The 23,583-nt window shown below is 46.5% G+C and overlaps 2 protein-coding genes across 4 annotated transcripts; one reads left to right on the top strand and one right to left on the bottom strand.

Annotated features, from left to right (window-relative positions):
• Positions 1 to 1,860: 1,860 nt before the first annotated feature.
• CIMIP7 (ciliary microtubule inner protein 7) lies at positions 1,861 to 13,862 on the top strand (the record flags this gene model as incomplete). Its single annotated transcript, XM_081302568.1, has 4 exons — positions 1,861 to 1,887; positions 3,172 to 3,285; positions 12,945 to 13,001; positions 13,446 to 13,862. 4 exons carry the CDS (start codon positions 1,861 to 1,863, stop codon positions 13,860 to 13,862), a joined length of 615 nt encoding a protein of 204 aa, XP_081158694.1.
• Positions 13,863 to 14,622: 760 nt separating this feature from the next.
• KLHDC8B (kelch domain containing 8B) lies at positions 14,623 to 23,560 on the bottom strand. 3 transcript variants are annotated; one of them, XM_081302556.1, is made up of 6 exons: positions 23,415 to 23,560; positions 17,859 to 18,366; positions 16,646 to 16,810; positions 16,093 to 16,317; positions 15,894 to 15,995; positions 14,623 to 15,487 (listed from the first exon to the last, which is right to left on the bottom strand). In XM_081302556.1, the coding sequence occupies exons 2-6, from the start codon at positions 18,232 to 18,234 to the stop codon at positions 15,291 to 15,293; spliced, it is 1,065 nt and encodes a 354-aa protein (XP_081158682.1). In that variant the 5' UTR covers positions 18,235 to 18,366; positions 23,415 to 23,560; the 3' UTR covers positions 14,623 to 15,290. The 3 variants fall into 3 exon arrangements, with proteins under 3 accessions (XP_081158682.1, XP_081158680.1, XP_081158681.1); XM_081302554.1 differs by lacking the exon at positions 23,415 to 23,560 and adding an exon at positions 19,225 to 19,645; XM_081302555.1 differs by lacking the exon at positions 23,415 to 23,560 and adding an exon at positions 19,079 to 19,218.
• Positions 23,561 to 23,583: the final 23 nt, after the last annotated feature.

Raw genomic sequence — 23,583 nt, 5'->3', positions numbered from 1 at the left:
AAATTGTAACTTTCACTATATGCCATTTATTGTGTTAATTATATCTAAATAAAGCTTTGAAAAATACCTGGACCCAGTGACACACACCTATAATCCCAGAGAATCAGGAAGCTGAGGAAGAAGACCACAAATTTGAGGCCGCCTGGGTCACTTAGTGAGACTCTGTCTCAAAAAAAGGTTGGGCTGGAGTTGTGACTCAGTGGTAGAGAGCATGCCTATCATATTTGAGACACTGGGTTCAATTCTCAGCATGACATATAAATGAATAATATAAAGGTCCATCAACAACTAAAAATTTATATTAAAAAAATTAAATAAAAAGATAGCCCTTTTTATTAACTCAGTGGTAGAGCACCCCTGAGTTCAATTGCTAATACTGTAAAGTACTAGAGTGTAGTCCAGGGCTAGAGAACTTGCCTATCATGCACAGGGTCCTGGGTTCAATCCCAGCACTGCAAAAAATAAAATTACAGAGTTGAAGCTCCATTCTCTTCTCCCTGATACTATTCTTATGTTTATAGAAGAACTCAGGAGTGCTCTACCATTGAGTTAATAAAAAGGGCTATCTTTAAAAAAAATCATATATTTTTAGTTGTTGATGGACATTTATATTATTTACATGTGGTAATGATTTAATATCATTCTTTTTTATCTTTTTTAAGAGAGATTTTTTTAATATTTATTTTTTAGTTTTCGGTGGACACAACATCTTTTGTTTGTATGTGATGCTGAGAATCGAACCCGGGCCTCATGCATGCTAGGCGAGCACACTACCACTTGAGCCACATCCCCAGCCCTTTTTTTTTAATCTTTATTTTTATGTGGTGCCGAGGATCGAACCCAGTGCCTCACGCATGCTAGGCGAGCACTCTACCACTGAGCCACAAATCCAGCCCCTAATATCATTCTTATGCATGATTTATACTTTTTTAAAAATATTTTTTAAGTTGTACATGGATACAATATCTTTTTTTTTTAATTTTTATGTGGTGCTGAGGATTGAACCCAGTGCCTCACACATGCGAGGCAACTGCTCTATCGCTGAGCTACAACCTCAGCCCAAAATTCATGTTTCTATCCATAAATAATACATTGCATTGATTTTCATGTCTATCATCTTATAAATGATATATTTTGTGTATCTTTATACAACTTTTTGATTCAACATATTTAGAGTTGATTTCTGTGGATGCCCATATTTGCAGCCCCTTCATAGTAACTGCATTGAGTGACTATAACCCAATTTTTTCATTGTCCCATTGTCAGGCTGCTAAATTTTTCTCCTATGAAGATTGAGCATCCCTCATCCAAAAATACAAAATCCAAAACTTTTTTGAGTGCCAGCGGGATGACAAGTGGAAAATTCCACTCAACTCATGTGATAGGTCTCGGTTTAAATACTAAAAATACAGATCCAGGAGTAATGGTGTGTGCCTATATTTCCTCCTAAGAGCTATCAGCCTCTTAAACATTTCTTCTGAATTCATGACATACTTTCTAAAATTTATCTTCTTAGCAGTATGGTTGCATAGTTTTAGAATGCAAGATTTGCCTCTACTACATTATTAAATGCTTCATTGGCTGTGAGTCTACTGAACTCCAGTGTGGATTCCCATATGTTTAAATAAGGGTCTTGCAGACTGATAATGCCAAGGGACAGATTTCTCTTATAGAGAAGAAACAGCAGAAAGGACAAAAGAGTAGCAGGTCAGGTGCTGCCTCAACAAACAGCATTGTGGAGTCACAACCTCCTCTTGTTACTAAGCAACATCAAGTGGACCCCTCCAGATTCTCTTTCCTCAGATGTAACCTCAAAAAGACAAGAGAAAAGTTTGTCTTTTCTACTCCCTTCCCGGAAAGATGCAAAGTGCTTTAATAGGCTCCTGGGTAAGAGTGCACTTCATAGCTAATCCTGGCCCCTGACCCTGGGGTTATACATGGAATCTGAGTGAGTTATGAGGGTGAAGTTAGGTTTCATCCAGCAAGCTGGTAGAGAACCCTGAGCTGCCACCTTCCCCTCTTCAGTTCTGGGGTCATCCCTGGAGGCTACCTAGTCTTCCTGATACTTTGTCCCCTTCCATACAACCTTGTCTGCTAGACAGCTGAGCCCCCTAACCCTCTTGTCACCCCGTTTATTCCCCGTTCATTGTTTGATTCACATCCTCATCCTTACTCTGGAGTTTGACCGCTTTACAGTCTGGGAACATCTAAGGACAGTGATTGTGTTTTCATCTATTTGTATTTCCTGGGTCCAGCTCTATGACCTAAAGGTCCAGTAAATACTGTTGAACTTAACTAAATAGACAGCAAGAGATTCTAAACAGTACAGAGGTAGACAAGTAAGGTGACTTAATCTTCAGTGCAATGAAAAGATTTTGGGTTTTCCAGTCCTGTTGAGAAGTCTGCTATGGTAGACAGAAGCCATGTTCAGAACAGGTTCCTCTGCTCAGGATTATAACTGTAGAGTATCAGATAAACCCATTCTTAGAACTCAGGACAAGAAGGTGGACCATGATCATCCACAGGGTATCCATCTAATAACATCAGCACAGTACACCAGCTTCTTGGACCCATGATAGGTGCTCATTTCTTTCTTCTGCCAGTGCCTCTGAAATTCTCTCAAGAAGATATTCTCTATTGCTTAAATACTTCTTTTGGAAAGTTTATCCCTTGTTTGGGTGCTCCAAATTCTGAAGGTTGCCCTCTTGTCCCGGAATAGCAAAGTATGTGGCAAATGAGTGTTCTTAGCTTTGTCAAAAGATGCAGAAGGATCCATAGGTCCCTTGATTTTCAGGGATCCTTGATCTACTTTTAACACTGTGGGGAGGACATCAAAGGGGACTTCCTCTCAGGTACCTTAAGACCAAACCAATGAGTAGTGGACATGCCCATAGAACTCTGCTCTGAATAAATGGTATCGCTTTCCTCCAAACACATAGTTGTCCTAGGTGGGTCAGCACAGCTGAAGCCAACTCTCCCAATGATGAATGAGGACACATCTCCCTTTCCAGGAGTGTTACTCTTTATATTCTTTCTATTCTTCCAGGAGCTCCAGTGAGGGGCTTTTTACATGGCTTCTCTGGAGCCAGGTAAAAAGGAGGGACCCTGAGGTCTGGGACCTGGGGTAGGGAGCGTGTGAGTGGGCTTTATCTCATGCATGCCTTGTTATAGCACAACAGTGGCTTTTATGGGCACTACAGAGGCCAATTCAAGAGTGAAACTGCTGGAGAATATCGCCTTGCAGCCAAGCCCCAACCTCCAGCAACATTCCTGCAGCGATGTCAGGTACAAGGTGCGGGGTGGGAGGCGGGCAGGAAGAGATGGGCCATTTCTTGCCTCTCCCAGGCCTCAAGGTCCTCATACCAACCCTTTCAGAATCAGACTGATACCCAGGTTCATCCTAACCCTGGGACAGACAGGAGATTTGGTTCCTCTTCCCTGGAATGTCAGATCTTCCCTCTATTTAGAGAAGAGCAGGTGCCAAACTGCTCACTGTTCCTTCTAGATGGAGGAAGGGTCCAAGCCTCAGTGGGATGCATAATTAGGGGTGAGAGCCTTCAGAACCCAGGAAGGAAGGCTTCAGTTTTGCTGAACAGCCCTCCAGTTCAGATACTCAATGCCACAAAAGCCTACCGCCAGCCTCACAGTCCAGGTCTGAATAAATGGTATCCCTTTCCCCCACACACATAGCTGTCCTAGGTGGGTCAGCACAGCTGAAGCCAACTCTCCCAATGATGAATGAGGACACATCTCCCTTTCCAGGAGGGTTCCTCTTTATATTTTTCTATTCTGCCAGGAGCTCCAATGAGGGACTTTTTACCTGGCTTCTCTGGAGCCCTCAGGAGGGACCCTGAGGTCTGGGACCTGGGGTAGGGAACATGTGAGTGGGCTTTATCCTCCTAATGTTAATAACATCAGCAGAGTACACCCGCTTCTTGGACCCATGATAGGTGCTCATTTATTTCTTCTGCCAGTGCCTCTGAAATTCTTTCCAGAAGATATTCTCTGTTGCTTAAATACTTCTTTCGGAAAGTTTATCCCTAGCTTGGGTGCTCCAAATTCTGAAGGTTGCCCTCTTGTCCCGGAATAGCAAAGTATATGGCAAATGGACCTTGGGAATGAGTAGGACACCTAGTCAGGCAGGGAAATAGCACAGGAGGCTACTGGATACTAGTCTACATATCTGGAAGACTGGATAGGAGAGATGGCAGACATGTCCTAGAGTAGCTAAAACAGGTTTCTATACAGTAAAGGGGTACAGGGTCCTAGGCCTTCCGCCATTACAGGCCTGGAAACAAGGAGAGGGCACTGTATATTACCAGTCAAGGTCTCAGCAGGCTTAAAACAAGAGAAGTCAGGAGGGTATACTTTTAAAGAGAGTGGGTGTAGGGGCCTCAGGAAAAGGCAGTCTCACAGTCTGATAACAATCAAGTGGGCAGTATTACTATTGGGCCCAAAGGGATAACGAGATGCATGGCTCCTAGAACCCATAAGGACAGAGAAAGGTGTGGCAAGAGCTACCCTGAGAGGAACAGTGGTCCTAAGTGGAGAGATACAGCCAGGTGGGAGCTAGCTTGGGAGGGGTTAGAAAAAAAAATCTCCCTCTCTTTATCCATCTCTTCCCAGGACTCTGTAGTGGCCAGAGTGAAGGGACCCTGTGACACATCTACTCAGGTCCACCTCCTGAACAAGATTATGGGGGAGGAAAATCCATAGGAACCAGTATCAGTGCCCAGAATATGCCCACCCACTGCAGCTTATTTCCCCGCCCTTTGTGAGGTCCAACTGCAACTGTCATTTGGATTCTTCAAGAATTTCTTTCTTAGGCTGAAAGAAGGGTCCTGAAGGCTGCCATGTTGTGCAACCTGAATTTCCTTAACATGTTCAATTGGAAGGTCTGCCTGGCACTGTCTTCCAAACCATACCCAAGTGCAATCCTAGACTGCCCATCAGAGCCACCTCCCATTTATTTGTTTATTGATTGATTGATACTAAATATTGAACCCAGGGACACTTAAACACTGAGCCACATCCCCAGCCTATTTATTCATTTACTTATTTATTGAGACAGAATCTTTCTAATTGCTCAGGGCCTTGCTAAATTGCTAAAGCTGGCCTTGAACTTGTGATCCTCCTCCTGCCTCAGCCTCCTGAGCCCCTGGGATTACCAACATGTACCACCACACCTGGATGGCCACCTACCTTTTTGAGGGTGTGGAGTGAATTTTGTACAGGAATAGAAGGAACCTAGAGCCTTTCTACTGAATGTCTGTAGCCCTCAGTGACGTTTTTCATCCCAGAGACTAGAAGAGCCTCTCAATCCATTAAACCCAGCCCCAGGTATAGATATAGAGTTCATGATGAAACTGAAGACTTGGAGAATTTATAGTATTATCAACAACTCCAGCTAGCATGATCTGTGTATTTTGGACTCAGGTTGTATAAATGGCTCTTTCTAGATTTAAAGCTATCTTAATTAATAGGAAGGACTTCCCAGGGAAGGTGCACATCTTATTTTTGGCTTGGTTGAAGGTATCAGGTTTCAGTTGATTGTGGCTATTGTTTAAAGACCTTTTAAAATGTGACATCTACTTTCTTTTGGTTTGGGGGAGGATAAAAATTTTTTTTTCTTTTTCTTTTTTTTTTTTTTTTTTTTGTCCTGGGGATTGAACCCCTGAGTGCTCTACCACAGTGATACATCCCCAGTCCTTTTTATTTTGAGACAGGGTCTTGCTAAGTTGCTGAGGCTGGCCTCAAACTTGCAGTCCTCCTGCCTCATCCTCATAAGTTGCTAGGATTACGGGCATGTGCCACCACACCCAGTGGGCAGGTAAACATTTTGTCTGTGATATTCAGAAACAAAAACATTTTTTTTTCGTTTTTCTGGTAAACCAAATTGCCTTCACCTACCTGACTCTTAGGAAATGTAATCCTTGTTCTCTTTGTTCCTAAAGTCAGACAAGAGTCCCAGACTCATGGATGAGGTCAGGTCCTTCATCTGTGGTGCCATAACTGCTGTGTCTCTACTAAGCCCCACACCTCAGTTTGACATGGAGGCTCCTCTCAGAACCCTACTGAATACAGACTGTCCAGCCTCTACAAGGTCCTTAAGCCTCAACTTGTAAATGCTGCCTCCTCTCAGGAAACCTACCTCCAAGTCCCATTAAAAAAGAAATTGTAGGGCTGGGGATGTGGCTCAAGCGGTAGCACACTCGCCTGGCATGCGTGGGGCGCTGGGTTCGATCCTCAACACTACATAAAAATAAAAAATAAAGATACTGTGTCCTCTTAAAAAAAAACTAAAAAATAAATATAAAAAGAGAAATTGTAGCTCTAGCCCTTCCTATTTATGGGTTTTACCACCTCTGTAGAAAAGGAGCCCTGAACAGTTTAGAAACAAAGATACCAGAGCAAGAAAACCCAGAACTGCGTAGGGAGAGAGGGTGTGATTATTCTTCTCAACAGGCTCCCACAATTGTGAGAGAGCAAAACTCCAATCAGGCTCATATATTATCCTGCCACTGTAGAAATAGTGAGTTTCCAGAATCAGAGCTATCTCCAACAACTGAGCCATTTGTTGTAAGGCTTTGTACAATTCTGCAGCTGAGAATAGAGGCAGGGGAGAAAATTGGAGGTCAACAGGAACTTGTTGGATTCTTTTGTTTTGTTTTGTTTGGTACCAGGGACTGAACTTAGGGCACTTGACCACTAAGCCACATCCCAGCCCTATTTTGTATTTTATTTAGAGACAGGGTCTCACTGAGTTGCTTAGCACCTCACTTTTGCTGAAGCTGGCTTTGAACTCACAATCCTCCTGCCTCAGCTTCCCAAGCAGCTGGGATTACAGGCGGATGTCACTGTACCTGATTCTTAAGCAGTTGTAAGAAATAATAATCACCTCTACACTTCCCAGTTTCCTTAATGTTAGCATTTTGCAAAGCTACAGTCCACAACCAGGACATTGATACTGAAGCAATCTCATTTAGATTTCCCAGTTTTATTTGTACTTGTGTGTGTGTGTGTGTGTGTGTGTGTGAGAGAGAGAGAGAGAGAGAGAAAGAGAGAAAGAGAGGGAGGGAGGGAGGGAGAGAGAGAGAGGGAGATCTATAAAATTTTATCATCTTTTAAAAAATATATTTATTTAGTTGAAGATGAACACAATTTTTTTTTAATGTGGTGCTGAGGATTGAAAACAGTGCCCCACACGAGAGGCAAGCACTCTACCACTGAGCTACCCCAGCCCTCAAATTTTATCATCTTTAACATTACAAGGATCCCTGGTGCTGATCTTATATTACCAACTCAACTCCTTCCCACTCTTACATACTTTCTCTGATCTTAACTACCAATCTCTCCTCCATTTCTAAAATTTTTGTCACTTAAAGTGCCATATAGCAGACACTGTGGCACATGCCTGTAATTCTAACTATTCCAGAGGCTGAGGCAAGAAGATAACAAGTTTGAGACCTGCCTGGGCATCTTAGTGAGATCCTGTCTCAAAATAAAAATACAGCCAGATGCAATGGCACAAACCTATAATGCTGGCAACCTAGGAAGCTGAGGCAGAAAGATTGTAAGTTCAAGGCCAGTCTCAGCAACTTGTGAGAAATCCTCAGCAACTTAGTGAGAATCCTGTCACCATAAAAAAAGACAATAAACAAACAATAACAAACAAACAACAACAACAACAAAAACAGCTGTACATGGTAATCCCAGCAGCTTGGGGGGTTGATGCAGGAATACTATAAATTCAAAGTCAGCCTCAGCAATTTAGTGATGCCCTAAGCAACAAAAAAAATCTATGCAGCTTTATTTATATAAGCTTTATTTGAGACCCTGTCTCAAAAACAAAAAAATAAAAAAGGGCTGGGGATATGGCTCAACGGTTAAGTGCCTCTGGATTCAATCCCTGGTACCAAAAAGGAAAGAAAAAAAAAAAAGGACAGGGGATGTAGTTTAGTAGTATGCAGCTCAATCCCCAATACCAAAAATCAATCAATCAATCAAATAAATAAATAAACAAACAAACCGGGCGCTGTAATTCCAGCAGCTAGGGAGGCTGAGACAGGAGGATCGAGAGTTCAAAGCCAACCTCAGCAACGGTGAGGTGCTAAGCAACTCAGTGAAACCCTGTCTCTAAATAAAATACAAAATAGGGCTGGGTATGTGACTCAGTGGTTGAGTGCCCATGAGTTCAATCCCTAGCACTCCTTTCTCCCCCCAAATAAAAAAGAAATAAAAAGGTCTAGAAATGTAAATCAGTGGTAAAGTGTCCCCTGGATTCAACCCCCAATATTGGGGAAAATTGCTATATAAATGGAATAATACAGGGGCTGGGGTTGTGGCTCAGTGGTAGAGCATTTGCCTAGCACATGCGAGGCCCTGGGTTTGATCCTCAGCACTATATATAAATAAATAAAATAAAGGCATTGTGTCCAAGAACAACCAAAAAATAAATATTTTTAAAAATGGAATAATACAATATTCAACCTTTGGAGAGGTTTTCTTGCTCAGTATAATTTCCTAGTTATCCAAGATCCATTGAGTGTATCAATAATTCAATTCATTACTGAACAGTATTCCATGGCACATATGTATTGATTTGTTTAAACATTCACTTATTGGACATCTAAGCTGATTCCAGCTTTGAGCTTTTTATAAATAAAGCTGCTATGAACATTTGTGCACAGATTTTTTTGGTGAACATGGGTTTCCATTTCTCTGGGATAAATGCCCAGAAGTACAATTGCTGGGTCAGATGGTAGTTGCATGTATTTTTTTAAAGAAACTGTCAAGCTCTTCTCCAGAATGGCTGTACCATTTTTACATTCCCACCAGCAATGCATGAATGATCTAGTTTCTCTGCATTCTCACTCACATTTCTATTTTTAATTTTAGCCATTCCAATAGATGTGTAGTGATATTTCACTGTAGTTTTGATTTCTATTTCCCTATTGTTTAGTGATGTTGAAAATCCTTTAATGTGTTATTTTCCATCTGCACATTGTGTTTGATGAAAAAAATCTTCATATTGTTTGCCCATTTTCTTATTAGATTGTATTTTTACTGTTGAGATGTTAGAGTTCTTTATAAATTCTATATACAAATCCTTTATTGGGTATGTGGTTTGTAAATATTTTCCTTCTAGTCTTCATCCTTTTCATGTAGATTTTTTTTCTTTTCTTTTTTTTTTTTTTTGTGTGTGTATGGAGGGGTACTGGGTATTTAATCCAGGAGTGCTTTATCACTGAACTGCATCTCCATTCTCCTTTTTCAATTTGAATTATTTATATATTTTTTAATATTTATTTTTTAGTTTTAGGTGGACACAATATCTTTTTAAAAATATTTATTTTTTAGTTTTCGGTGGACATAACATCTTTATTTTATTTTTATGTGGTGCTGAGGATTGAACCCAGCACCCTGCGCATGCCAGGTGAGCACGCTACCACTTGAGCCACATCTCCAGCCCCTTATTTATAATTTTTTTGTTGTTGTTTGAGTTCTTTTGTTTGTGCCCAGGATTGCACAGAGGGGCACTTACCACTAAGCCACATCCCCAGCCCTTTTTATTTTTAAAATATTTTTATTAGTTGTTGATGGACCTTTATTTTACTTACTTATTTTTTTAAAAAAAGAGAGAGTGAGAGAGGAGAGAGAGAGAGAATTTTTAATATTTATTTTTTAGTTCTGGGCGGACACAACATCTTTGTTGGTATGTGGTGCTGAGGATCGAATCCGGGCCGCACGCATGCCAGGCGAGCGCGCTACCGCTTGAGTCACATCCCCAGCCCCTTACTTACTTATTTATATGTGGTGCTGAGAATGAACCCAGTGCCTCATGCATGCTAGGCAAGCACTCTACCACTGAGCCACAACCCCAGTCTGCCCTTTTTATTTTTTGAGACAGGATCTCACTAAATTGCTTAGGGCCTTGCTAAATTGCTGTGGCTGGCTTTGAATTTGAGATCCTCCTGCCTCAGCCTTCAGAGTCTCTGGGATTATAGGCATATGCCACCATACCTCACTAAATTCTGAAGCAGGATCTCACCAAGTTGCTGAGGGTCTGAGTTGCTTACAGTCATGCAACACCATGCTTGGCTAGACTTGTTTCTTTTCTTTTTCTTTCTGCTTCTCTTCTTCCTCTTGATTCCCTTCCTCCTCTCTTATTTTTTTACTTGAGGTACTGGGAATTGAATGCAGGGCCTCCCACACACCAGGCAAGTACTCTACAACTAAGCTACATTCCTGACCTTGTGTGTGTTTGTGTGGTGTGTGTGTGTGTGTGTGTGTGTTGGGGCGGAGATCATGTTTCTGTGACTTACTTTTTTTTTTTTAATTTTTAAGATCCCACACTTACAAACTCAAAGAAAAAAAACCTATACCTGATCCCTTCAGCATAATCTCTCGCTGAAGATGGATTTTTATTCTTTAGCTAATCTTTTTATTTTTGTATCAGGGATCGAACTCAGGGGCACTTAAAAACTGAGCCACAAAGCGGTAGCGCGCTCGCCTGGCATGCGTGCGGGCCGGTTTCGATCCTCAGCACCACATACAAACAAAGATGCTGTGTCCGCCGAAAACTAAAAAATAAATATTAAAAAAAAACCCTGGGGCTGGGGATGTGGCTCAAGCGGTAGCACGCTTGCCTGGCATGTGTGCGGCCCGGGTTCAATCCTCAGCACCACGTACAAACAAAGATGTTGTGTCCGCTGATAATTAAAAAATAAATATTAAAAAAAAAAAAAACCTGAGCCACATCCCCAGCCCTTTTTTGTATTTTTATTTAGAGACAGGATTTCACTTAGTTGCTTAGGGCCTTGCTAATTTGCTGAGGCTGGCTTTGAACTCATGATCCTCCTGCCTCAGCCTCCTTAGCCACTGGGATTACAGGTATGTGTCATGGTGCTGGGCCGATATTATTGTAATGATTGAAAAACTACTTTCTCAATTCCCCTCCTTTCTTGTTCATCATTCTTTAGATGTGGTAAATCTAGCAGTTTTCCTCAGGTTTGTAGACTTTTTGGTGATTTCTCATTTGCACTTCATCAATTGCTGCCTAGGTTTGAGATAAATAATTAAACAATTACAAAGCATGATTAGAGGAAGAGGTACAAGGAGATGTGAGCTAGTATAATGTAGTGTGTTTGAGTCCCAGATCTGATATTCAACTCAAGGCAAATTACTTTACCTTTCTAGATTTTACGGTCCACCTACTTTTTAAAATTTATTTATTGGGGCTGGGGATGTGGCTCAAGCTGTAGCGTGCTCGCCTGGCATGCGTGCAGCCCGGGTTCGATCCTCAGCACCACATACAAAGATGTTGTGTCCACTGAAAACTAAAAATAAATAAATAAATATTAAAAAATAATTCTCTCTCTCTAAATAAAATAAAATAAAATTTATTTATTTATTTAGGTACTGGTTATTTAACCCAAGGGCACTTCACCACTGAGCCATATCTCCAGACCTTTTTATTTTTTTAATTTTAAGACAAGGTCTCACTAAGTTACTGAGGGCCTCACTAAGTCGTTGATCACAAGTTTGGCCTCAAACTTGTGATATTCCTGTCTTGGCCTCATAAACTGCTGGGATTACAGGTTTGTACTACTATGCCTGGCTGGAGTAAGCAAGGCAGAGAGCAAAGAGCTTATGTTCCAATGAAAGGCATCAGAGGACAGGCAATATCATTATATAGAGAGTGTTAGGAAGCAGAAAACATGGAGTTGAGGAGATGGGACTACTGGTACAAAACTAAAGGAATGTCTCTCAAGAGGTAAGTAAAAGGGAACTCCATGGCCAGCAGAAGAAACTAGTGGAGCAAAGGCCTGAGGAGGAAGTATCTGGCATGTTTGGGGAGCAGGGAGAATGCCACTGTGACTGGAGGTAGGATCAATAGGGAAAAATCAGTATCATGTGGGTCTCATGAACCACTACTGTAACTCTGGCTGTTACAAACAAAAAGAACTGGGGCTGGGGCTGTAGCTCAGTGGCAGAGCACTTGAATCCAGTGTGAGGCACTGAATTCAATCCTTAGAACCACATTAAAAAAATAAAGGCATGCTGTCCATCTACAACTAAGAACAAAACAACAACAACAAAAAAAATGTAAAACTTCTGTGGCAAACAAGATGTGATCTGATTCATGTACTAAAAGAATTTCTTTCTACTAAGAAGACCACAGATTAGGGTGGTAAGGTGAGCTTGAAAGCAGGGACACCAGGCAGGAAGCTCTTGCAATAATTCAGGCAAGAAAATAAGGTGGTTTGGACCAGAGAAAAGTCTGGACATGCTGAGAAGTAATTTGATCCTGGATACACTTTGAAGGAAATATCAATTGGATTTCTTGGTACATTGGATGTGGAATGTGAGAGAAAAGAACCAAGGGGACTCTGAGGTGTTTGACAGGACCTAACTGCCATTGCTTAAGCTGGGCGAGGCTGTAGGTAGAATGGGTCTGGAGGATGATCCAAAGTTGTTTGGATATACTATCAAGAGTTGACATGGAAATGTGGAAGACAGTTGGCTCTTGAGACTGGGGTTCAGGAGACAGCTTGAGCTAGAGACAAAAATTATAGTTCCAGATAGAATGTAGGGTTCAGAGCATGGTTATGCTGTAAAGGGAGTAAGTGTGGACAGAGAAAAGACTTTGCAATCTAGTGTTAAAGGGCCCCACTTATGGCAGGATGTCCTGGTAGATGTCTCAGCCCACTCCTCAACCGGTGGCCTCAGAAGCTACTACTTCAGGGAAAGTCCCAGAACGAAATATCCAGGGAGTAAGGTACTGCTTTAATTTGTCTCTGACCTTTCAGAGTGTTGACAGTTTAGCAGTTTAGAGGTGGTGGCTCCTGAAGCTTCCCTCCATTATGGACACTGAGGCAATATCTGGGGGAGAAGGTAAGCATCATTTCCCCCCTTCACCTTCTTTCTCATTATTTTTCAAGGAACCAGCACAGCAACACTTTTTCTCCAAGCATGACAACCGCACTTCCTTTGACAAAGTGAGTGCTACAGACAGGCAAGAGAAGAGACAATCCCCCAGCCCAAGTGGAAGTTGAGCATACAGCAGTTGGTAGGGTGGAGTGAATTAAGATCCTGAAGAAAGGGAGGGTTCTTTAAACAGGCAGAGGAGTGCCTATTTCCCCCACAATATTTCTCCTCTGGGAAATCTCTTATTCTTTTAAGAGTGGTACCTCTGTTTTGGTTTCCTCTGCCAACTTGCCCCAATACTATATGCAAGTCTGCTGGGGGCCACTGGATTTTCAGGACCCCATTTCCACAGCAGAATGGTTCCCATCACTGAGGAGGCAAGCCAATGAGGACAGGGGACAGGCCAGGGAGGCCAGGTATGGGCTAGGCATCACCAAACAGATTTGGGATTAGATGGGGCCCAAGGAAATGCTTGGTGCCAAGACTGTGGGCCAAGGGCCCATACCGTTGAGGAGGGCCCCTACTGCCTGCTGCAGGGAATTGGAAGACGGAAAGACCTGGAGCGCCTCTGGCAGCGGCACACCTTCCTTCGCTGGGCACCTTGTGAGCTGGAGTTGAGCCAGCAGCGGCCCCTGGAATCTTCCTACCAGTCCAATTTCCGGCCAGGCCCAGGACTCAGTAGCTTCCCACAGCGCCTCGTCCACTTTGTGCAGGTTCAGCCTCCCCACGTGAGCACCACCTACCAGCAAAATTTCTGCCAGCCATCCCGGGGTGGCCACTGTGGGAGTGACAAGGTAGGACCCCAAACACCGGTCACCAACATTCTGCCTGACCTCCCAGGGATCCCAAGACCCAAGATGCTACAGCACTATCTTCACAGTGGGGTCTCTGAGTGTCTAAACTGGTCTGGAGCATTAAACAAGGACAGCTGACAGAGCAACCTGTCTGTACACAGAAGTCTCATGGGTTGGAGAGCAGTGGTGCTCTGCCATTGGCACTGCTGTCCATGACTTCTGGGCTAGGGAGGTGCTGCCCTGGGGAGCCCTGCCACCAAGTGAGAATGGATAAGGCCTGAAGGAGGCTCAAGAGTCCAGGACAGTTACCATGACCATGGTAAGTTGGTTCCAGGGACCCAAATGTTTCTTTGAAATTGCAGTAAATCCAGCTGTGAGCCCCTTGTACTCAGTATAGCTTTAAGGAAAGCAAAGCCAGAGACTCCTACTTGTGGGCATTAAAGGCTGGAGAAAGAGGAAAGGACTGGCAGCTTCCTCCAGGATACTGCTGCCCTTGAGAGGTTTGGTGAGTGGCCACAGTCCTGCCCAAGAGATGGCTGTCCCACATCTAGCACTCAGGGAGACCCATCAGACCACCCCTCCCTATGAGATGAGCTGAAGCCTTAAAGAGACAATGTGACTTGGAATGGAGTATATCCTAACCCTGTAAAGTTTCATTTTCTGAGCTCTTCTCTGGTCATCCTACCTGTGTCCAGAACATCCAAGATAGTAGAAGAGGGCTGTCATCCAATGTCACCTAAGGCAAAGCTGAGGCTTATGTGGGGCAGAGACACCAGATCACTTTGGGGATAGAGACCAGATCCAAGAGGCTTCCTGTGGACCTCCCTTATCCCTGGGAGAGTTGAAGCCCTGAAAGGAGGACAGAGACCATGAGGGTAACAAGGGAGTCCACACCAGGATCCCCACATCAGATTTCAGGAATACTTTTACTTTCATATCCAAAATTCCTGGATCCTCACAACAGCCCTGTGAGGTAGGTAGGGTAGGAAGGTTTCAGAGATCCTCATTCACAGACGAGGATGTTGAGGCACAGAGAGGTGAAATGACTTGCCCAAGGTCATACAACCAGCAACGTAGAGGGCCCAAAGCCACAATTCCTCTTGCCCTCTGGCAGTTTTTACGTCCTTTCCTCCATTCCCTCTGTGTCCCTCACCCTCTCTGAATATACCTAGGTCTGCAGGAACCTTCAAGATAGGCTGGGATTTTTCAGGAATGACCACTTAGATGGTTCTGGCTAACTCGAGATAGTCAATGCCTATCCTGCAGGGTGTAAGGCCAGCTCTCTCCTGAGCCCACTTTCCTGTTGGACACAGGGCCTAGGGGGCTCCTGGGTAAGGGTGGAGCTAGATATGGTTCATGAATGAATTGTGGTAAAGTTAGATGTGAGCATATGGCCTATGCTAAAGACAAAGGCTCCCTAACCCAAGCCCCCAAGGGAATGCCTCAAGTGCCTGTCCATATGCCTCCCTCATCCCAGAGCCATATAGAGCTCCTTCAGCAGCAAATGGAGCCACAAACACCTGCTCCTGTACTGAGCTGCTCCAGTGAACAGACCCAACCAGGCCTTCAGACTCCATCACACAGACATAGTGCCTCTACAGCTTGACTGGGGCCCTGGGCCACACCCCCAATAACAAACAGCCGGGGCCCTGCCTGTAGGCTAGAACAGGAGCAGCGAGCTGTGGGCATGGCAGGCAGTGCCTCCCAGCGCCGACGTGTAAGACTGAAGCTCTCCACGGAGCCAAGAGGGCATGGCTGGTTTCCTGTAGGAGAGACAGAAAGTTGTAAGGGGGTTCCAGACCCTTTTGCTCACTGAGCCCAAAAAATAGCCCTTGACATCACTCCAGGATAGGCTACAAGTGCCTTGCTCCTCATTGTCCCTGTTCAGCATTTGTTCATTCATTCATTCATTCATGTTTTGATTTGTCCACTTGGTCACGCATTCAGTGATCGCTTGTCTTGTTTCTGTCTCCTAGAGCCCTGATGGCACATAGACCCCCCAGTCAGGCACTGGGCCAGGCAGATCACAACCTGCTTTTGTCACAGACAAGGAAAGGGAGATCACAAAGTCCTGACCTCTGGAGTGTCTAGAGAAGGGGGTGTTCCTGCTGGGGGCTACTCTTTTCTATCTTGGGCTCCCTTCTTCTCCCTAGCCCCACAAAGACTTACCAAGACCCCCGATGGCCAAGATGTGGCCCCCAAGGGAGCCAACCACAAAGTCTGCCCTCTTATCCCTCATACGCAGGCTGCGAGGCAGTTTGGTCCAGGACCCTGCAGGAGAGGGGAGGTCACATCTAACCACACATGCACACTATGTCCCTCCATCCCACAGAGAGTAGGAGTACAGCCCAGGACAGCCACTGCTTACCATGTTCTAGATCAAACATTTCCACAGTGTTGACAAAATGTGGACGGGAGTAGAAGTTGTGGGGCCCAGGCTGCTGCAGGCCACCCAGGCTAAAAACATTGCCTTCAGCCATGGCACAGCCAGCAAAGGCCCGGCGGCTAGGCAGGCTCGGGTGCCGGGTCCAGGTTCGGGCCTCCAAATCAAAAGCTTCAAAAGCAGTCACTGGGAGCTTGCCCTGGCGGCCCCCTGCCAATGGAATTGGGACACTTGGGGAGAGAGTCCAGGGAACTTGATGGGCTCCTCATTCACCAAGTTGCAGATCTGTCTGCCCCAGCCTCCCAGGCACAGCTGTGTGCACATCCGTATATGGATCATCTACCACACAGTTGCTCAGGCACTGGGGTTTGGTTTTCCAACCTCAGCAGGGCCACCAGCAGTCAGAGCCTCAGAGTAGTCCTGGATCATTCCAACAAAGCTTCTCAAGTCCTGCCATCTCAGACTGAGCTAGATCCCTCCCACACCAATATATGGTGATGGACTCTAAACCCCTTTCTCACATCTCCCAGATCCTTACCCAAGACATAGATCTTGTTCCCATGCAGGAAGGTAGAAGCCCCATAGCAGGGTGTGGGCATGGAGGGTAGTGAAAGCCAGCAGTCACGGCGGGGCTCATATACCCGTACCTGGGCCTGGGGGGCCGTGTCAGGGCCCATTCCTCCCAGGGCATACACCATACCATCTGCATAAAAAAAGAATAAATCAGACTGCATTCCAGCCTAGCTAGGGTAGCCCACCCTGACAGCTGCCCTAGTCATGCCTGGAGTGGCTGGAAACGCATGGTGTTTGTTTAAAACCCTGCTGCACATCTGGGGTGAAAGCTGGGAGAGGTAGGATTCTCGCTCTGGCCAGGGCCCCTCTGAGTGAAGAGCAGGAGGCGGCTGATCTAATTATAATCCAGCTCTGTCTCCCTGGAGACGCTATGGCAACCAAGTCTGGCATCCAAGCAGGGCTGGTCTAGGCCAGTGGTCAGACCTGGAGGCCACAAGGTAGGGGCTCCCTTGTTGGGGGTCATTTAAACCAGGTGTTGGTGGCATATGGATAACTGCTTAGCATAAAACTCAGTCTAGGGAGAAGATTGGAGATCATTGGCATGGGGGCAGGGCTGGGAGAAGGCTTAAGCCTATAGGATAGAGGTGAGGGCCACAGGCCTTCAGCATCAGTCTCCCTGCCAGCACCTCTACACCATACCCTTACACTACTAGCTTAGGTTCCTGCCTTCTGTTAAGCCCTCAGAATGAGCTAAGTGCATGTCTAGTAGCCTTGGGGTGATGTGCCTGTCAACTGGGTTTCCATGGCAACCATCTCCAGGTCAGCTTGGCCTTTGTCCATATGAGGATCCCTGGTGTGTATGTGTATATAGTGGGGGAGTCTAAGCACTTAAGCATTTGCTGGGCTCTGAGCCAAGGCCCTGCTTCCCTCCCCCCCCAAGACTATTTATAACCATGAGAGTCATTAGGCCACCCCCCCCCTACTCTCTCTAAGAAATAAGGAATGGGGCAGGGTGGTGGCTGAGACCTCCTATCATTCTGGGGACCTGTCTGTGGTTCTGTCCCCACCTCATAGCCAGAAAGTCAGTTAACAGCCCAGTTCAGAGGGAGACATGAGAGGATACAGGAAGCAAAGCAATGTCTGGGCAGCTCTTCTCTAGTCTCTGAGAGCAAGGGACCAAGTCAGGACAGAATAGAAGGTTTGGGGCACCTTGAGACCTTCCTTGGGAAGCCACTCACCTCTCTCTACAGTTGCAACCCCCATGGCTGCTTGAGGAAGGGTGGCCCGACGCTCCCAGCGGCCTTCATCAGCTAGGAAGGCCTCAACAGCAGCTACTGGACTCTGGATTTCATCCACACCCCCCACCACTAGCACCTGCTTGCCCAGAACCACAGCAGCTGCACCAGCTCGGGCAGTGGGCAGAGGCGCCAGTGCCAGCCATGTGTGCGAGGCCATGTCCAGTGTTTCGGCAGTATCCAAGGGTAACCCAGACCGGCCACAGCCCCCCAACACCAGCACCTGCCCATCCTGGTGCGCCACTGTTCCATACACCCGGCAAGTGGGCATGGGGGGAAACACCTGCCAAGCAAAGGTGCGGCCACCACCTGCAGCCATGTCATTCACTGCTGTGGCAGGCCATGCTATCTGCTCAGGCTGTAGGCCTTACTGGGGAGACATGATAGAGTCTCATCTTGATTCTGCCAAGGATGCGAGGAGTGTCTGAGCAGTCCAGGGAATTGCCTCCACCTGGAGGAAAAAAGGAAAAACAGGGTCGGGGCTTCCTAACCATCCTTTAGGGAAACAGACGCAGCTTGTTGCTGAAGGCAGGGCAGGCTAAAATCACTGGTGGGAAAAGTAGGGGAAAGATCTACCCCTCTGACTAGCACACCTTCTGGAGTGGGAAGGAGGACATAGAGAGTGGTCTCCTCTGCCCCTGTGCTAACAACTAGGAGCAACTCAGTCAATCTGCGTCTAGGTAGAGGGAAGGTGACTAGAACAGAACTCTCCAGCCTAGTGCCCTTCCTTTCCTCTCAACAAGCCTCATCCTGGTTCTGCATGAGGTAAGTACTGCTAAATCTGGCTTCCAGTGTGCCCTGGGCAGCCTGGGATCCATCCATTCTGGTCCCCCACCTGCTGTCCCTAGTCTTATTCTAGGGTATCCTTACACCACCATTTCACAGTGTTCAACCATTCTCGCCAGCAAAAGACCAGGGTCCGGGGTATCTGAGGCTCAGGAGGCCGGGTGCCAGGGATCCACACTCCCCTAGAGGTTCACCCTCAAGGATTTCCCCATGCTAGCAGATTCCCTGGCGTCTAGAAGAAGGGGGTACTGGTTTGGGGAATCTCACGAACACAGGACTCTAGGGTACCAGAACCCAGGGCGTTTCTTGCAGGAATGCGCAGCTGGACTTCTCAGTCCCTTAAGAGCGGGATTCAAGTTCTTCAGCTTTCCCTTTACCTGGGGGTTTCCACTCAGACCATGGTTCTCCTCCTGGCCCCAAACTTCCAGTTCGCTGAGGTGGGGGCAGGTCTGGGCAAGTGCGCTTGGGGGCTCTACGCTCCACGCCCCAAACTTCCCCTGAGCGCGGCTCCCGTGGGACTCACCCGCCGGGGTTCCGTGCCGCCGGGGCACGGGGTCCGCCGTTCCGCCTCCGCTGACGCCCGCTCTGGCTAGGGCTGTAGCCGAGCTCCGGCGGGGCTCCCGCACCGCTCGGGCGTGGGGCGGGGCTGGACCGGGTCCGCCCCTCGCTCCCCCTTCCCCAGACTCTGGGAAACCTCCTCCCGCCTTAACTCTGCACGTGCCGCGGCCGAAGAAGGGCGCACCGACCCACGAACACACACAAATGAACAAATAAATGGACATGCGGAACGTGGGCCTGCCAGGGTTTAAGGTCCGACCCCAGGCGGGAGTAGAAATGAGGCAGCGCGGCACAACGCCGGTAAGGTGAGGGGTCGGTCTGAGCCGGACCCAGCTTGAGTAAGCAAGGCCTGGAATCTGCGGGCTTGAGGGGCGGGCGCCAGTCCAGAGCAGTTGAGTTTGGAGGAGCCCAACTACCGGCTTTTCGGCTGCGCCATCTGGAGGCCACTTAGGGCGTGGCCTGGGTCTCTATTCCGGGGCTGCGGGCTCATTGTCCTAACCCAAGCACAAAACAGGGCGCAGAATAGATCCTATAGTGCATATTAAGATCAGCAGGGGATGGAGGAGCAGACAGTGGCCTCAGGGTCTCATAGGCCTGGGTGGAAGGAATTCTTAGTAGCTCTGAGCAGAGGATGAACTAGAAGAGTCAGAGGTCAGAAGCCCTCCCAGGGGGGTCACTGGTCTCATCCTGTGAGGTCTGAGACTGAGGCTACTCTGGGGCCCAAGGTACTTTTGAGACTGTGCATCTTTAGGTTCCAAGGCCTGCATCTAGCCAACTCTAGAGTTAGGTGAGAGCAAATTGGTGTGGCAAGGACGCAACCAGCTCAGACTCAGACCTTGGAGCATTTGGAGCATTGGAGCATTCAGAATATTACCTGAGTCTTTGAGCTGGGGGCTCACTTGTACAAGTCAGAGGTTATCTAAGGGAAGAGGTCCTTGCAGTAGTGTGTCAGTTCACTGCTTTGCTCTTTTTCTTCTTTTATTCAAGGTACTGGTGATTAAACATAGGGACACTTTACCACTGAGCTACATACCCAGCTCTGTTTTTTATTTTGAGTCAGGGTCTCACTAAAGACCTGATGAGGCTGGCCTCAAACTTGTGATCCTCCTGCCTCAGCTTCCCCAGTTGCTGGGATTACATATATGTACCACCGCACTGGGCTCCTTGTCCCTCTTTCACAGATTGTGTGAGTATGTGTGTTTTCCCCACAGCAGACTGGAGGCAAAGATATAAGTGCATATCATTAGTATGGGTGATGAAGTCAGAGAGCATCAACAGATGAGTAGAAAGTAGACAGGGGATGGGCTGGGGTTGTGGCTCAGTGGTACGGCGCTTGCCTAGCATGCCTGAGGCACTGGGCTCGATCCCCAGAACCAAGTAAAAATAAAAAGTAAAGGTATTGTGTCCATCTACAACTAAAAAATTAAAAAAAAAAAGACAGGGAAAGCAGTCACTAAAGAAGGTATCATCAAGCAGGTTACTACTGTGGGCAACTGGGACCACATGATCCTTCTGGGAATTTCAGAAGCTAGTGTAGAACATGGGCCTACAGAGCAGTGGGAGCTGAGGTTCTCATTCTCAAATCCCCATTAGTTATGGGTGGAGAACTATTTGGGGGCCTACCTGACTTCTGGCCTTTCCAGATTGTGGGTAAACTCTTCCCTATGGCCACAGAGAGAGCCTTCAGCCTTTTCAGGGGATGGCAGTTGAAGTCAGAGACCAGCACAGAAATGGTGGTGCCTTGGCTAGTTACAGACTGCATAGACCTTGACTAGAATTCCTACCCCACTTCACCCTGACTTGCTCCACACTTGAGGCACTTCCCCCCATGGAATGCGCTAACTGCCCTGAGGACCCTTCGGGGGTTTCCCCTCTCCAAGCCCCTATCTCCTCCTTTTCGGAAGTTAGGTATTTACAAGCTGCCTGTCTTAAGTTACCTCCTAGGACCAAATTCCTCTAGTCTATCCTTTCCCTCCAGTCAAGTTCTTCAAGCCATCTACCCTCATAGGCTCTCCTGCCTTTTTTTTTGCCATCTCAATCTGTTGCCACTTCTTCCCCAAAAGTGTTCTTGAAAAATCATTATAAAGCTAAAACTAGAGAGTCAATATTAGTTTGTCTTGGCTGAAGTTTTGCTGACATATTTTCATCTCTTGTGACCTCAGCTTCCTCTTGCTGCTTTGCTTGTCTTGTGTCTCAGAATCTTTTGCTGGCTCTTCTTCCTTTCCCTACCCAGAGCTCAAGCTCTGACCCCAGCTTTCCTCACATTCTGGCTCTTGGGGAAATCTCTACCAGGCTGCTGCCTTCGCTCACATCTAAATCTCTACCAGATCTCTCTACTCAGGTGGATATGGGTCCAGAGTCTACTTAGATGATACAAGGTACCAAATGGAAAACAGGATAGATTCTGGGATCATCTTCCCAGGATGAGGTAGACTCTTCACACTTCATCCTGTTTGATTCCATTTATACCTTTGGCATCCGCCAAAGTCTCGGTCAAGTCAGATTGCGCTCTGATGAGTGCTCCCACAGAGTTTCATGTGGGACTTTCTGGGCATCACCCCCTCAGGGAGCTAGGTACCCTATGATACTTACCCCTAACCCCCACCATCTCTCTAGTTCCCATAATTAACAGATACAGAGAAGGATAGACCTACCCCTCTTGCCCTGAGCTATGGACTGGACATCACCAAAGAGAGATCTCCTTTCCAGGATATACCTGGACTGGTGCCATCCCTGGAAGTCAGGCTCTTCCTATTCATGGAAATGGTTTCTGTTTGCATAACCATGGCCCAGCCAAATACAGGGGAACAAAACTGCTGGTTTGGGAAGACAACTAAAGTAGACGGTAAGATTGTATTGGCCCGAGAATAAAAAAACAATCCTCTCAACCATAGATAGGCCATAGATAAGGCTAGTTAGAGATTGGAAATGCCAAGTTGGTAGCCCATGAGACCCTGGACGGTGGGACCCCACACTTCCTTTCTAGGGCCTAAAAACACTAATCCCAGAGGAGCAGGAGATTTTGCAATTCTTGCTGGACATCTGGACTATGTATCAGTGTGGAGACCCTGAGAAGCTAAGGGCACCAGGTGAGGCCTAGGGCATTGCTGAGTGGAGTGGGTGCTTATATTTAGGAGTGTCTGAATCCTTCTAAAGACAAGGAAATAGAAAGCAGCTAGAGGATTCTGTGGTCATATGGGAAGGGAAAAGGACAAGTACCCAGACCCTAAAAGAAACTTCTAGCCATCCTCTTGTGATTGCTAATAGACTTCTACCTTCCCCCAACTACCAAATATGGCAACATTACAAAGATTAGGGTAAAAGAATTGTGGCCATATTTCTGCCTTCTGTGTCAGGCTCTGACCAAATTCATATGCCCCTACTATCACACCCATGAAACCAGGACTCCCATGATGGCTCCCAATCTGGATTCAGGAGATCCTGACAAATGGAGCTTTTGGTCAAACTTTGTGCAGACCATTCTGACCCCTCATCTGATGGCACAGACCCCTAGGGATAATTTTGACCTGAGTTCTCTAATTTGGTGCTACAAGGGTAGTAGACCCTATCTAATTTGGTGCTGCAAGAGTAGTGGATCACCATCATTCTGATGGCTATAGCAGATGGAAAGTCTGATGTCCCACTCTCCTAGGAAAAAGGATAAGGGATCTGGGCAGTGTTAAGATTGGAGGTGGAACTTTTGTGCCATTGATGAGCTGAGGCTGGACCAGGGCCTCTCCATAACATTAGTGCACATATGCCTAGGTAAGTATACTCAGGCCTACATTGGTATACTGTGGTTTAAAGACTAGACATGGATATCTTTGGACATCCGTATAGCACTTATGATCACATGGGTATACCACTCTTTCATTGATGTATAGTGGGCTCCATTTTCAGGAAACAGGAGGGCCTTTTCTCCTCAGAGGAGATACCTTTACTGCATAACATAGGGGCTACCCTGAGACACTTCCTATTAGGGAATACTCCTTTCATCCTCTGGTCAGATGCCTGGGACAGAAGTGGGCTTTGTCAATTTCTACAGGAGGACCAGAGTATGGAAAATGGCCTGGACCTTGCCAGGAACCACTCCCAGATGTCACTGCATTACCAAGGCCTCTTAGGATGTCAGATGGCCCCCTAATCCAGCCCTACCTGGACTCAGTAGTCTTGCCTGGGGCTGCGCTCGAGGGTGCCTTTGATACTCAGACTCCTGAATTGTACCACATGGGTTTGTGGCGGTCTTCGCGGCCACCACCTCCAGGCAGTCCTCCCGGGTACCCAATCTGCCTCGCCCCCAAACTTTGGGGGGAAATGGGGTCTC

This window comes from Spermophilus citellus (assembly GCF_964194105.1).
Source record: "Spermophilus citellus genome assembly, chromosome: 7".
NCBI lineage: Eukaryota > Metazoa > Chordata > Mammalia > Rodentia > Sciuridae > Spermophilus > Spermophilus citellus.
The sequence above is the reverse complement of the archived record's forward strand: the minus strand, read 5'-3'. Positions and strand labels throughout refer to the sequence as shown.

Coding starts and splice junctions, on each gene's coding strand:
- KLHDC8B (XM_081302556.1), bottom strand. CDS start 18,234: ATGGCTGCAGGTGGTGGCCGCACCTTTGCTTGGCAGGTGTTTCCCCCC. Junction 16,318..16,645: donor GAACAAGATCTATGTCTTGG/GTAAGGATCTGG, acceptor TTCCATTGGCAG/GGGGCCGCCAGGGCAAGCTC. Junction 15,996..16,092: donor AATGTTTGATCTAGAACATG/GTAAGCAGTGGC, acceptor CCTCTCCTGCAG/GGTCCTGGACCAAACTGCCT.